Raw genomic sequence first — 12,744 nt, 5'->3', positions numbered from 1 at the left:
ATTAAATCATAAAACTCCAATAATCGGTTGCGTCCGTATTTTTGTTTGGGTTTATCGTAACAGGAGTGTAATTTATTCATGACACGACGGAAGTAAAAGCTTTCAATTTCAAGGCACAGGGGCGTTATTAACTTATTGATAAGGATATGCATGTGATAGTGAGTCGTAAATCCATGCAACGTTGGAATTAACCGTAGTTTGGTGTAGTCTGCGCATCTCGGGAGGCGTTCGCTTCCTCCGGAGAAAAGTCCCATGATCCCACAGTTTGTAGTTTATGGACGACCTGACGTTCGCCGGCGGGCTCAAGATGAGAAGTATTTAATTCACGGTACATGCATTTTTGTTGTATTCCTCGGTGTTTAAATAGAACGTGGCTTGTTTTTGTTGCTCTCGCTCACCGTTGGTTGTTGACTTGCTATTCTCGGTTCGGTCATCGTTAGCTTAGCCGTAATTAGCTTAGCGTTAAGAAGGGAAAACAACGGTAAACATTCCGGCATATCTTTGTTTCAGGGACCGACTGTGCTGTTAAGGTGCGAATATATAAGTCTAACTACATGTTTATATTGCCTTATTGATGTCGCCATCGAAGCAAGACGACTTTTTCAGCAGGACGTGTTCCGTCGCGGGATATTTGAAAATCAAAATAGCCGACGAGAGTCCGGACCGCAGAAGCAGCGCTAACACTTCAGGTTCCTGAAGGGTGTCCGAGGGTCTGTCACTATATTGTCCTGTGCGGACCTTTACAGACATTAACAGCAGACGTTATGTGGCGATTATGCACTTCATGGTGCTCGACATTGAGTGATTGCTGTGACCGCATTAGCCCGTGTAACCACAACAGACCGAGTCATCAGGGAAAGGCAGTGAACTCATCACTCGAGATTGATGCACTGCTTCATCCTGACTGCTGAGTGTTGGTGGTTTATATCGAGTGGCTTTGGGACTCCTCTCAGAGCCGCCATGGAGACTAACCACAACAAAGCACACACCTGCACAGGAGCGAGGAAGAGTCACGTTGTTTCTGACTGAGAGCTGGTCAGCTATTCTAGGACCCATCACCTGTTCATGTCTTCACCGCAGAGCTTCTGTGCTGGCGATGCCAGGATGACATCCAGCATGCTGCCACAGCTGGTGCCCTTAGCCTCCAACCCAGAGCTTGACATGGACTCATCTGTGCCTTTACTCGGCCTGTCTGCTGGCCTGGGGGATGCTGGCGTTGAGCTGCACAAGCTTCTTACTGATGAGAGGATGAAGAGCGAAACTCATCGGACCAACTATGAGACCCTCAAGGCAGAACATACCAGGTAACTCCTGTTCAGTATAAATGTTTTTGATGCATAGGATTGGAGTGGATTTACTCGCTGAGTTGATTACAATATATTTATATACAGTGGTACCTCGGTTTTCGAACGTCCCAAAATTCGAACAAATCGGAGTTCGTACAAAAATGAGATTTTTTTGCTTCGGATTTCGAACGAAAATCCAGAACTCGAATGCCCCCGAAATAAGCAGGAAAAAACATAACGTGTGTGGACCGATCAGCTGAGCCACGACGCGCTTTGTTATTGTGTATAACGCAGCCTCTGACGTGTCCCGTTAGCTACATTTACTGACTGTTTTTTCTCCATATTGAGGTGTAAAACCTTTCCTGTCTCCGCACTGGACCGTGGTAGAGTGTCACAGGTGCTCGCTCTCCACACCTCCGAGGCTGGAGCGCGCACTCCAGGGTTTGATGTCCTGTTGTGGGCTGGAGCTGGGACAGGGATGAGGCGAGTCTGGGACAGAGCGTTACTTGGTTTATGACTTTGTCACAGCCAAACTGCACAGAAGCGCACATTCAGAGCTGGACACGCACCGTGCACCTCTTCACTTCTGGAGAGACGTCACTCACTCTGCAACCCCTCCCACATGCAGCAGCCACACACATAGAGGAACAGCGCACCTGCAGCAGACACTCTACATTCACTCCCACAAAAGCCTATTTTAAGGCTTGGAACGCATTATCTCCATTAATTGTAATGGGAACAGTTGATTCAGATTTCAAACAAATTGCTTCTCGAACGGCCGTCTGGAATGGATTGTGGTCGAGAACCGAGGTACCACTGTATATATATATATATATATATATATATATATATATATATATATATATATATATAAATATGTATATACCAACTCTCTGTATATACCAACAAGACCGACAAAAACATTTAAACACCGAGAAATACTCATCCTCTCCAGTGGTACCAAAAAGAACCAACAACGGGTCTGGAATGACGTTCTTCTTGATGATTGCAGATAATGTTTGGAAAACACTTTTCCAAAATGAGTCCAGTTGGTGTCAGGTCCAGAACATGTGGATGAGGGTGGCCTCAGGTCACCCATATCTGTTACATTCTCAATCTCGGCAGATGGGTTATTACAGTGTATTTTAAAGGACGTTATACTGCAAATCATATTGAAATATCAGGCTTTGAATTGTGATAGAAGTCACAGTGAAAGAGGAGCCAGATTATTATTGTGTTCATCAAGCTGACCTTTTTGTGTTATGACTCAAACGTAGTGTCAGACACTGTATTGTTGCTTGACCTATACATTATCTCATGTTCCAGTTTACAGAATGAGTTCACTCTGGCGCAGAATGAGTTGAAGCGTCTGCTGAAGGACAAACAGGCACAGCACGAGAGCATGCAGCTTCTGATAGCTGAGCTGCGAACTGAGCAGCTGGATAGAAACAGGGAGCTGTCGGAGCTTCGGTTACAGGTAAATGGAATTGCTCAAGGTGGTCATGTTTTAACTCCTGTTGGTCGAAGGCAGTGCTTATTTAGTAACACGATTTTATGTTTAGGTGATGACGCCTCAGCGACTGGAGATGCTCCGAGCTCAAGTGCAGCTTGACATGGAAGCTCCAGTGAGAGAGCGCTTCGCTAAGTTGGAGGAGGTCAGTGCTTTTTGGGCAACATCCAGTGTGTTCGTAGTGTACGGTAGTAAGTAAAGAATTTGTGACAGCTGTCCTGGGGAGTGACACTTTCGATAATATTCTGTAACTTTGCAGCGTTTTCTACTTATACTTAATGTGTCTTAGTTGTTATGTTACTTTGAGAGGTCAAAAAACGTAACTGGACCTCACCCAAGGTTGTTTATTGTCATTACATGTTTATGTTTTTCTTTTCCAGGAGAACGAGAAGTACAGGACCAATTACAACAAGGTCCGCTACGAGCTGATTTTCCTCAAGACGGAGTTTGACCATCAGCGGGACGAACATGAGCATGTGCTGGAAGAGCAAAAACTTCGCTATGAGGCCGAGGTTGGTCGTGCTGATCTGTTCTCTGATTCGCTGTCATGATGTTGTGTTTTTAACCCTGCTTCTTTGTGTCAACAGATCTCTCATCTGGAGAAGAACCTGGAGGATCTGCATGCCCAGTACCACGGCACTGATTTAGTCACCGAGGGCAAGAGAGTGGAGGCTCTTTTGAGGGAGAAATCTCAGCTGCATCTGAGGCTGAAGGCTCTGGAGGCAGAGACGGCCGAACTCAGGGCACAGAGAGAAAACTACGGCCAGCAGAATGAGAATGTCCAGAGAATCCAAATCAGACAGATATCAGAGTCTCAAGCCACGATCAAGTCCTTAGAGGTGATTATTTAGATTTCAGTCGCGCGTGTCTGAGTGGACGTGACCGGGCTTACTCTCTTTCTGCAGGCTGAGCGGCAGTCGTTGCGCCTGCGGCTGGAGAGGATGGACAGAGAGCTTAACACCACTCGTGAGGAGAACGACAAACTGACCACACGGTTGCACAAAGCTGAACGAGAGGTCAACGCTCTCACCAGCCAGGTACGTCTTTAGCTCTGTTTTATTTTTCTGTTGTTTCTGTTTGTCATTCATTTGTGGAAGTACTAGCTAGTACTTTTTTAGTATGTTTTTTTTTTATGTTTAACATTTGTATCTTGGACTCTGTTTCACTTGTATCTTCACTTGTTTTTTACTTGTAAGAATTCTGACCAAATAGTTCCGTTTTCAAGGTAGCAAAATACCAAAACAATCTCATTAAACAGAATTTGTATAGTTAGTTAATAGTATTTATGTTCTGTTCCTCAGATTGACAGCCTGAAGCATTCCAGCAAATTGGAGTTGGCCAATGTCAAACTGGAGTGTGCCCGCTCCCGAGGGGAGATGGAGAGGGAGAGAGATGCGCTGCAGGGTCAGATAGAAGGTGCAGACACTACAGCTAATAGAAGGTGACTGTTCTCCGGTGACTGCGATCATGTGACCATTTCTCTCAGGTCTGCAGGCAGATGTGCATCTGTTGAAATCATCAGCGGAACGTCATAAAGAGATTCTGAAGGAGTGTGAGCGCACGTCGGTGAGGAAAGTGCAGGCAGCGCGTGAGGAGGAGATCCGAAAGGCCGCAGTGTTGCATGAGGAGAAGTGAGCAAAAAAAAAAAAAAAACACTGTGTTTTTTCATGTTTGAGGAAGACCTGTGCTCAGGTTATTGTAATGGATATTTCCTCCTCAGAATAGAGCTGGAAGGCCGTCTTGTTGCGCTAGAACGACAGAGGGCGCTACAGGACGCTGAAGACCTTTCTCAGAAGGAGGATTGGGAAGAGCGACTTAAAAACGCGCAGCAAGGGGAGGAGTTGGTGCGTCGGGAAGTGCAAAGCCTCAGGTTAGGCAAGGCCAGCTATTTGGTGGATTTTCACATCTCTCACTGAAGCTTTTTCAATTCATTGTCTACTATGCTGTGTTGCTTTTTTACAGGATAAAGCTACAGCAGCAGAGCGCACAGCTGCAGGAGTCGGAACAGCTGAAAGCAGATATTTTGGACCTGCAGCAGGTACCATAATATGACTCTTGAACTCACCTGAGTCGTCGCAAAAATAATAAAGCATAATAAGCACCGCCTCAAGAGTTTTCTAAAGCTTTTTGGTTTTGAATTTTGAAGCATTGAAGGTAAAAACAGCGCCAAATGATGCTGCAATTCTGATGGCCTGCGTTTCTCCAATTTAACAGCAAAACCAGGACTTCCATGTTCAGTTGGCAACTCTGTCACACTTGAAAACAGAGCTGACAGAGGAAAACCAGCAGCTGAAGGAATCTCTCAACAGAGTGATGGAGGAGCTCAAGACCACCAGAGCTCAGACTGAAAAGAGCCAACACCATGCAGAAAGGTACAATTCTGTCTTTGCAGTTTGAATACACTTTTCTTGAGCCCTAAATTTGTTTTCTTTGCAGGCTGGTTGAGGAGCGACAGATTGAGTGGCTGGAGGAAAAGCACAAGCTGAAGGAGAGGGAAGCAAAGTTGCTACAAAAATATGAGGAAGCCAAGGAGAGAATGAAGAGGGCGTCAGTGGCACAGAAGAAGGTTGTGATGCATCCTCCGTGTGTTGCTCTTCATCATTGGTCTTTTCCCTTCTCCCCATATTTTCTCACAGCAAGTCAGTCTATTCAACCTTTACCTAGTTTGGCCATACTCCCCAGTCACCCCAGTCCTCTACATGTATCTGCCGCTAAATTGATCACAGGAAAAGCTGTTTTCACTTCACATAAATCTAGAGCAATGCACATGACACAAGATGTGGAGCTCAAATGGGTTTAGATGCCCGAGGACCTTAAATGTGCCTTAAAGTAAAGCTCAGTGGTCCTAGTATCGACCCCTGTGGTACCTTGTTTATTCAGCAAGTTTGTTTGACCCATTTCTTTCAGCCACTTGGTTGTTAATTCACCGGTTAAATTAGCATTTTTAGTCTCAGCCTCAGTTACAACCTTATATACTCACACACTGGTGCTTACAGAGGGGTTTGGACCCTAGGAAAAGCTAGAACCTTTTCCAAAATGTAACCTACTTCTGTGTCTTGTTTATGTTCTAGAGAAGGACGTATACTGAGAACTGCGAAAAGAAACTGCAGGACAAAATCGAGCTGCTGCAAGCAAAGTGTGAGGAGCTGCAGCTGGAAGTGGAAGTAGCTAAGAAGTAAATAGAAGAAACTCTTTCAACTCTGTCTTGATACTAGGTTGGGACATACTGTGCTAGAAGTAGTGTTGAAGTCTCAGAGACCTGAGGAAACAGAGACTAATATGAATGTGGGGGCGACCAAACTGGCCACAGATACAGAAGCATAAGACTATTAGCCATATAGACGTACACATTTATTTCTTACTGCAAAAGTAATGATTTGAATGGAGAAATGGTTCGCTTTTTTCTAAAATAAATCTTTAACTGAAATCCTTTCATTGGAACAAGTTGTTAATTCTGTATTCAGTTTGGTCTTGACTACAACATAAGCTAGAAGTATTATCATTCAGTGGGTTATTCAAATGGTCCAACGTTGTACCTAGCAGCCAGAATTAGAATTTCGCCCACTTGAGCTCCATTAGCCGTTTAACTATATGATCGCCTCTCTGGCAGACGTCCACTTCACTCAGAGGAGGAGACACAACTCCGGCGAAAGCTGAAGGAGCTGCAGCGGCGACACGATGAGTTCTATCGCCTCCTGATGTCCGGCCCGAATTTTCAAACCTCCACAGCTGCATTGCTCCTTGACCCCGAGGGACAGTTGACCAACAGACAAGTGAGATATTGTTCCATCTCTATATTGTGAAATACTACTACCGTAATTTCCGGACTATAAGCCGCTACTTTTTTCTCGTGGTCTGAACCCTGCGGCTTATAAAACGATGCGGCTAATATATTGATTTTTACAGGGATATTCCAATCAATCGGCCTCCGATTATGAATGGCTGAACTGGTTGTGATCTGTGAATGCCGACCACTGCCTGTCATTGCTGGTCACAAAATCCGGTCACATGTGACAGCAGCCGTTCTGATGAGGCACCGCCCGCGGTTTGTGATGCGTCTGCTCCTCCCTCCCGACTCGCCACTCGCTTGGCAACGGCGTGTCTAATGCGGAAGCTTTTTTCAGTCTGTCATGTCAAGTTTGCATCCTGCAGCACAAGCACGTTAAAGGGCGTCAACGCCACGAATTCAATACGATATTTAAAACACCAGCACTTGACGGAGCACAGAGAGTTTTCTGGTGCTCATGAAAGTGAAACTGCAGGAACCAGCGGTCACTCGCGACACTCGCCGGTCTGAGCGTGACGTTCAGAACGTGAAGCATATTGCCCGAGAAATAATCATTAATTTCACCGCGCCAGATGAGCAGCCTTTCTCAGGTGTCGTTTTAAGACGGAATCAACCGGGACCGAATCCGCTGCAGTCTTGTGTGTGTCAGATGCAGCGTTCGCGGTGAATCTGAAACGTTTGCAACCGTCCAGAGCGAGAACTTTCATGAAAGAGGTTGAAGACAGCTGCTTCAGCTGAGTGCTCTCTCTGTCTCTCGGAGCATCCCGAGTTTTTAGAGTCTAATGAACATGCTCTTTGCTGGCAAAAATATTGAGCTTCGTCACATCAAACCGATGACATCACGGGCGTTTTATTTACCTTTAAAGCGCTCAAATTGCGCTGTTTTCGCCCGCGTGTCCGCAGCTCTGCTGACAGAGACGATCTACTGGAGGGTGAAAACAGCGCTTTCTGAACACTTTAAATGTAAATAAGATGTGAGGAGTTCATGACTGGAGTTCAGAACATTGGCAAGATTGTTTCATGAGTCAGTCTCGACACTGGACCCCGTTTTCAAAACTAGTACTAGAGGATCGCTAGAAGTGATCCTCATGCATTTTCTGTGGCGCAGACAGCAACGGTGCACCCGCGGCTTATTGAGCGGTGCGGCTTATGTATGAACAAAATCCATTTTCCTTCTTAGATTTGGTGGGTGCGGCTAATATTCCGGTGCGCTCTGTAGTCCGGAAAATACGGTAAATACAAGTGTGGTCTTTCTTAATGAGGGACACTATCAACCATGGTCTTATTCAGTCAATAATAAGACCATGGAAAATTACAATAATGAAACTGTTGACTGAAAATAATATTGTGGAGAACAAACCCCACATCTGATTGTCCAGTCGTGTTCTTCTGACTTCAAACATGCAGGAGGAGCAGCAGCACCTGATGGAACTGGCTCAGCTACGACGCTCTCTGGAGGAGCTGGAGAACGTCCAGGAGCAGCAGCTGGAACATCTGGGATCTCTGGTGCAGAAGAAAGCTCAACCATCCTCCTGACATCCGCTTACCTCTTTCCTGCGAAACACTGAACTGTTGAACAGTTGCTCTGTTTTTTACATGGACTCCTCAGGGTTTTTTTAAAAACAATGTATATGTGTATCATATTTTTAATAAATGAGCTGATATTTTTGGTGCCACAAGACTGGATTCTTGACTTTCTTTAAAATGCGTCTTGAAATCTTGCTTCCAAAACGAACCCTCAAAACGGATGGTACACATCAGAAGTCTAAATTTACCTGGAGGCAGCAGGGGGTGGAGTCTGAGGCTGTCCTTCCCCCGAAAAGTATTCCAGATATGTGACCTCGAAAAGAGGAATGGGCTGCTTGAACGGGTGGGATGTCACTAAACTCCAGTGTCCAGTCGGCAGCCATGAAAGGCCTCAACTCCCTCTCGGGCCACGGATTTGGGACCCATCCAGCGTCAACATCATATATTTCTATCTTTTGTCTTCACAGCTTTTCATATGTTTCTTGCAGATTTGATAGTCAAATAATGATCATGTGTGTCGCTGCTTGACTAGTGGACCTTCAAACCCCCTTTGTGTATCTACCTTGTCAGACCTTTACACCTATGAACCAAGTTTGGCACAGGTTGCTCTGGCTCTAAATCATATTCCAAACTATTTATTTGAACATACTCACCTCCTTGTTATTCACTTCATTTCATTGTCAAGTCTCTTACTGATGCACAGATCCGTCTCCCATCAGTGCTGTGATTCCAAGTGCTGAGTCAAGATAACCCAGGGCTTGGCTGAGGCCACATCTGGAGGAAAGGTGGGAGGAGAGGGGAGGGTGAGGGGACAGGGGAGGGCTCTGAGGTCCTCAGAGGATTCCAAACATGGACGAGGAACAGCCGTAATGAGACGCAGCAGCCTCCAGTCTGGTAAGAACACCTCTTTACATTTCTATTCCTCATAGTTCCTGGACTAACCTGTGGTCCTCAAACTCCTGGCATGAGAATACTTGTTGCACAGTAACATATCCAATAAAAATAAAAATATCATGCTAGAAATCATCTTGCATGCCATCTACATGGCCAAGGGTTAATGATTTATTTTGGATAAATACACTTCAGTCGAGGTCTTGCCTTCTTCTTGAACGGTCTCATATGTCCATTTAAAGCTGCAGCCTGTACGAGTGGAGATAGTTTTGTGTGCAACATTTACAGCAGATGTGTTCCAGATGTTGGGTGCAAACACAACCCGGATACACTTGAGGGCAGAGAGAGAAGTTTTATTTGCAGTTGCAGTTGTTGTGTGTGAATGCAACGTGGAAATGAGTCGGAGAAACACTGCTAAACATTTAAGATCAGTTCATCTCTGTATGCTGTGGACTGGGAGGAAACTGGAGTGCCTACAGGAAACTTCTCACACTCCATGTTCACTTTAAACAAGCCTGTGCTGCTCTCAAACCTACTGTTCGATTCAGGCATTCAAATGAGTCCAAGTTGTTTGAATGCCAGCATGGAGGGTTTGGTTTTTAAGACCAGAGAGTTAGATGCGTCCTTCAAGTGGATCCAGATGAGATCTTCTCTCTCTCTCTCTCTCTCTCTCTCTCTCTCTCTCTCTCTCTCTCTCTCTCCCCCTCTCTCTCTCCCTCTGGTCCAGCTCAAAGCTGGTGAGTGGGATTTTATGGTCGTGCTGGTCAAGACTAGGGTCATGAACCCAGGGACTGCCGCACTAAGCAAAAGAGAGTTTGCTGTAGAACAGTTTCTGACCAGATGTTTCCAGAAGATTCCTCAGTTGTTTCTGATCACAAACTTCAATCAAAAATATGACCTAATGACATGAGAAAAAGTGTCTGTGTCTCAGTACAGCGGGTCCTCCTGGTTCTGCTGGTGGTGCTGGTGTGCCTTCTGCTGCACAACACGTTTCTGGGAGCTTCGGCTCGGCCCAAACTCTCAGGTACTTGCCAGTACTCATTCACTGGATCCATTCACTCGACAATAGAGAATCGTCTGACGTCCAGATAAGTGGAAGAACATCCACAGCCCAGCAAAAGCTCCGACCGAGACGCCGGCCCAGGATGTGGTCTCTGTGGTTATCTGTGCTTCAGAGGAGCGTCTGGGTGCCACCATGGCAACTATCAACAGCATCTACAGCAACACGGACGCTGATGTCTTCTTCTACATCGTCACACTGAGAGACGCTGTCGCTCTGACTCGGTAACACACCTGCAGTGCCTTGTTCTGTTCCTAAAAATACTCTAATATAACATTAGTTATGTCTTTTTCAATACAGTTTTAGTTAAAGAATTGCACAACACTATCTACCCTTAAACAACGTGAATAATCGAAGAGAAACTTGAGCACAAACACAACAGAACAATGACAATTCCCTTTAAAGAAGCACAAGGCGCTTGTTTCTGTGAACATTCACAAAGACAATGTGTCATCTCTGGATGATAAAAAGCTGCACGGTCCTTCTCATCTTCCTGCCAGGCACTACATCCAGTCCACCTCCCTGCAGGGCATCCAGTACAAGATCCTGGAGTTTAACCCCATGGTGCTGCGTGGGAAGGTGAAGCCCGACTCGTCCAGACCGGACCTGCTGCATCCTGTGAGTCTGATGCTTGGTGTCAGCAGACAGGACTCTCCTCCTGGACTAACTCCCTCCTCTGATGCTTCAGCTCAACTTTGTGCGTTTCTACCTGCCGCTGCTCGCCATCCCACACCGCAGGGTCATCTACCTGGATGATGACATCATCGTACAAGGTGCTCCCTTTTCCTGCTCCTCCTCCTGACAAATCATCCTCCTCCACCATCACCAAAACGTGTTCTCTAATCGCACCTGTCATTCTGCTCTTCTCATTCCTGAATTATTTCCTATTATCACACCCTCACTCTTTTGTTTAACTGGCATGTACTTCATTTTCTACCAATGAAAGCAGTTAGCTAGGCAGCAGGCCTGAGCCAACAGCAGCACCAACTGTTCTTCATCTGCTCCTCAGGCGACATCTTGAATCTCTTCAAGGTCAAGCTCCACCCTGAACACGCCGCAGCCTTTGCCTCCGACTGCGACCTGCCCTCCACTCATGAGATGGTGCGCAGCATTGGCATGCAGGTGGGGCTTTGTTGCAGCTCCCAAAACGCTGACTCGGAGGATAAATGTTAAAGTCTCTCGCTGCTTTGCAGACCACCTACATGGGCTTCCTGGACTACAGGAAGCAGGAAGTGAAGGACCTGGGCATCAACCCCAGTGACTGCTCCTTCAACCCCGGAGTGTTTGTGGCGGACTTGACCAGGTGGAAGCAGCAGAAGATCACCAAGCTGCTGGAGACCTGCATGGAGGAGAATTTCAGGTGGAACTTTCCGCCCAATATGGCAAAGGTGGTGGAGAGATTTGCAGTGCGATGATCTGAGGACTGGAGAATAAGATGACGAAGTGTGTCATCAACGTGAGACCCCTGGGCCCTTTGGTAGTGTTGTCATTCTGACCTGACAAAGTCACTGCACGATGGCAGGCGTCTTCTGAAGAGATCGGTGAGGGTTATCGTCCAGGCCAGAGATGGACAGATGCAGATATTGCATTTTCACTCTGTCTTGAAAGACTCTTCAGAACAGATTCTATGATAGAAGAAAAAGCTCCATCTTCTTGTTCCATTGTTAGTTGCTTGGTGATTTTCACAGAGGCTGTTTTCTTCTCTCCAGACTGAACATCTACAGCAGTGCCATGGCAGGAGGCGTGGCCACTCCACCCATGCTGATCGTTTTCCACAACAAATACACCAAGCTGGACCCACGGTGGCACGTCAGGCACCTCGGTGAGACAGGGAGAAAGAGACTCCTCCAAAATGATCTAGCGTCTAGACGGTTACTTGGTTCGCTGATTGAGTCCTCTGAGCTTTTTAGAATCTTTTTTTTTTAAATGAAAGCCAACTTTTGCCTCAGGTTGGAGCCCAGACGCTCGCTATCCCGACAGCGTCCTGAAGGAGGCGCAGCTGCTCCACTGGAACGGCCCGTTCAAACCATGGAAGTACCCAGCTGTGCACTCTGACCTCTGGGAGAAGTGGTTCATCCCCGATCCTTCTGGCCGCTTCCTCTTAGATCGACCTGAGTCTGACCGCTGAAAGGAGGCGGCGGGGACCCGCATGCATCACGGGAGGTTCGGATGTTCAGATGTGAACTTAACCTTCATAAATGTGAGAAAAGTTAGACAGACTGTGACACAAATAAACAACATTGATCGAAAGGTGTACGTTTATTTGGCCCCACAAAAAGGAACTTTCAAAGGTAATAAACTTACTTACTTACAAGAAAATCAGTTTCATTTTTGCCACATAAAAATGACTGCAGTCAGCATCCCTTATACTGCAATACTAAAACAAGAACACCTAATAAAGCTGGCAAGAACTAGCTCTTGTTTTTTTCTCTTACCAAAAGTAGAAAGTAAAACCAGATGGGAGACACATTCTGGACCAAATATATGTCTGATTTCACTTGTCCATTGTGCACAAGCAATAGCATGGCGCTGAAACGACCTTGAGCGATTCACCTGTTCATGCCATTTGGTCCAAGAATATAAATTAATCTGGTGTCAACAACCATTGAGCAAAGTTGGCTAAAGCTCTTCGTCCTGTCTGAATCAGGTGGCTATGTTTTTTTTCATTTGTTCCCAATATTAA

General features: G+C 46.0%; 2 protein-coding genes across 2 annotated transcripts; both read left to right on the top strand.

The window, feature by feature from the left end:
* Positions 1-170: 170 nt before the first annotated feature.
* cep83 (centrosomal protein 83) lies at positions 171-8,247 on the top strand. The gene is made up of 16 exons (XM_053862978.1): positions 171-328; positions 1,081-1,304; positions 2,613-2,763; positions 2,849-2,941; positions 3,177-3,308; positions 3,384-3,635; positions 3,702-3,833; positions 4,098-4,212; positions 4,283-4,427; positions 4,517-4,666; positions 4,759-4,834; positions 5,011-5,168; positions 5,233-5,362; positions 5,868-5,971; positions 6,407-6,569; positions 7,991-8,247. Exons 2-16 carry the CDS (start codon positions 1,105-1,107, stop codon positions 8,117-8,119), a joined length of 2,130 nt encoding a protein of 709 aa, XP_053718953.1. The 5' UTR covers positions 171-328; positions 1,081-1,104; the 3' UTR covers positions 8,120-8,247.
* Positions 8,248-8,979: 732 nt separating this feature from the next.
* On the top strand, positions 8,980-12,189 carry glt8d2 (glycosyltransferase 8 domain containing 2). Its single transcript, XM_053862298.1, has 9 exons — positions 8,980-9,004; positions 9,933-10,025; positions 10,090-10,285; positions 10,562-10,679; positions 10,750-10,834; positions 11,071-11,183; positions 11,255-11,421; positions 11,771-11,883; positions 12,011-12,189. Exons 1-9 carry the CDS (start codon positions 8,980-8,982, stop codon positions 12,187-12,189), a joined length of 1,089 nt encoding a protein of 362 aa, XP_053718273.1.
* The last annotated feature ends 555 nt before the right edge of the window (positions 12,190-12,744 follow it).

Source organism: Synchiropus splendidus, chromosome 4 (genome assembly GCF_027744825.2).
Source record: "Synchiropus splendidus isolate RoL2022-P1 chromosome 4, RoL_Sspl_1.0, whole genome shotgun sequence".
Taxonomy (NCBI): Eukaryota; Metazoa; Chordata; class Actinopteri; order Syngnathiformes; family Callionymidae; genus Synchiropus; species Synchiropus splendidus.
Note: the sequence above shows the minus strand (reverse complement) of the source record. Positions and strands in the feature narration are given on the sequence as shown.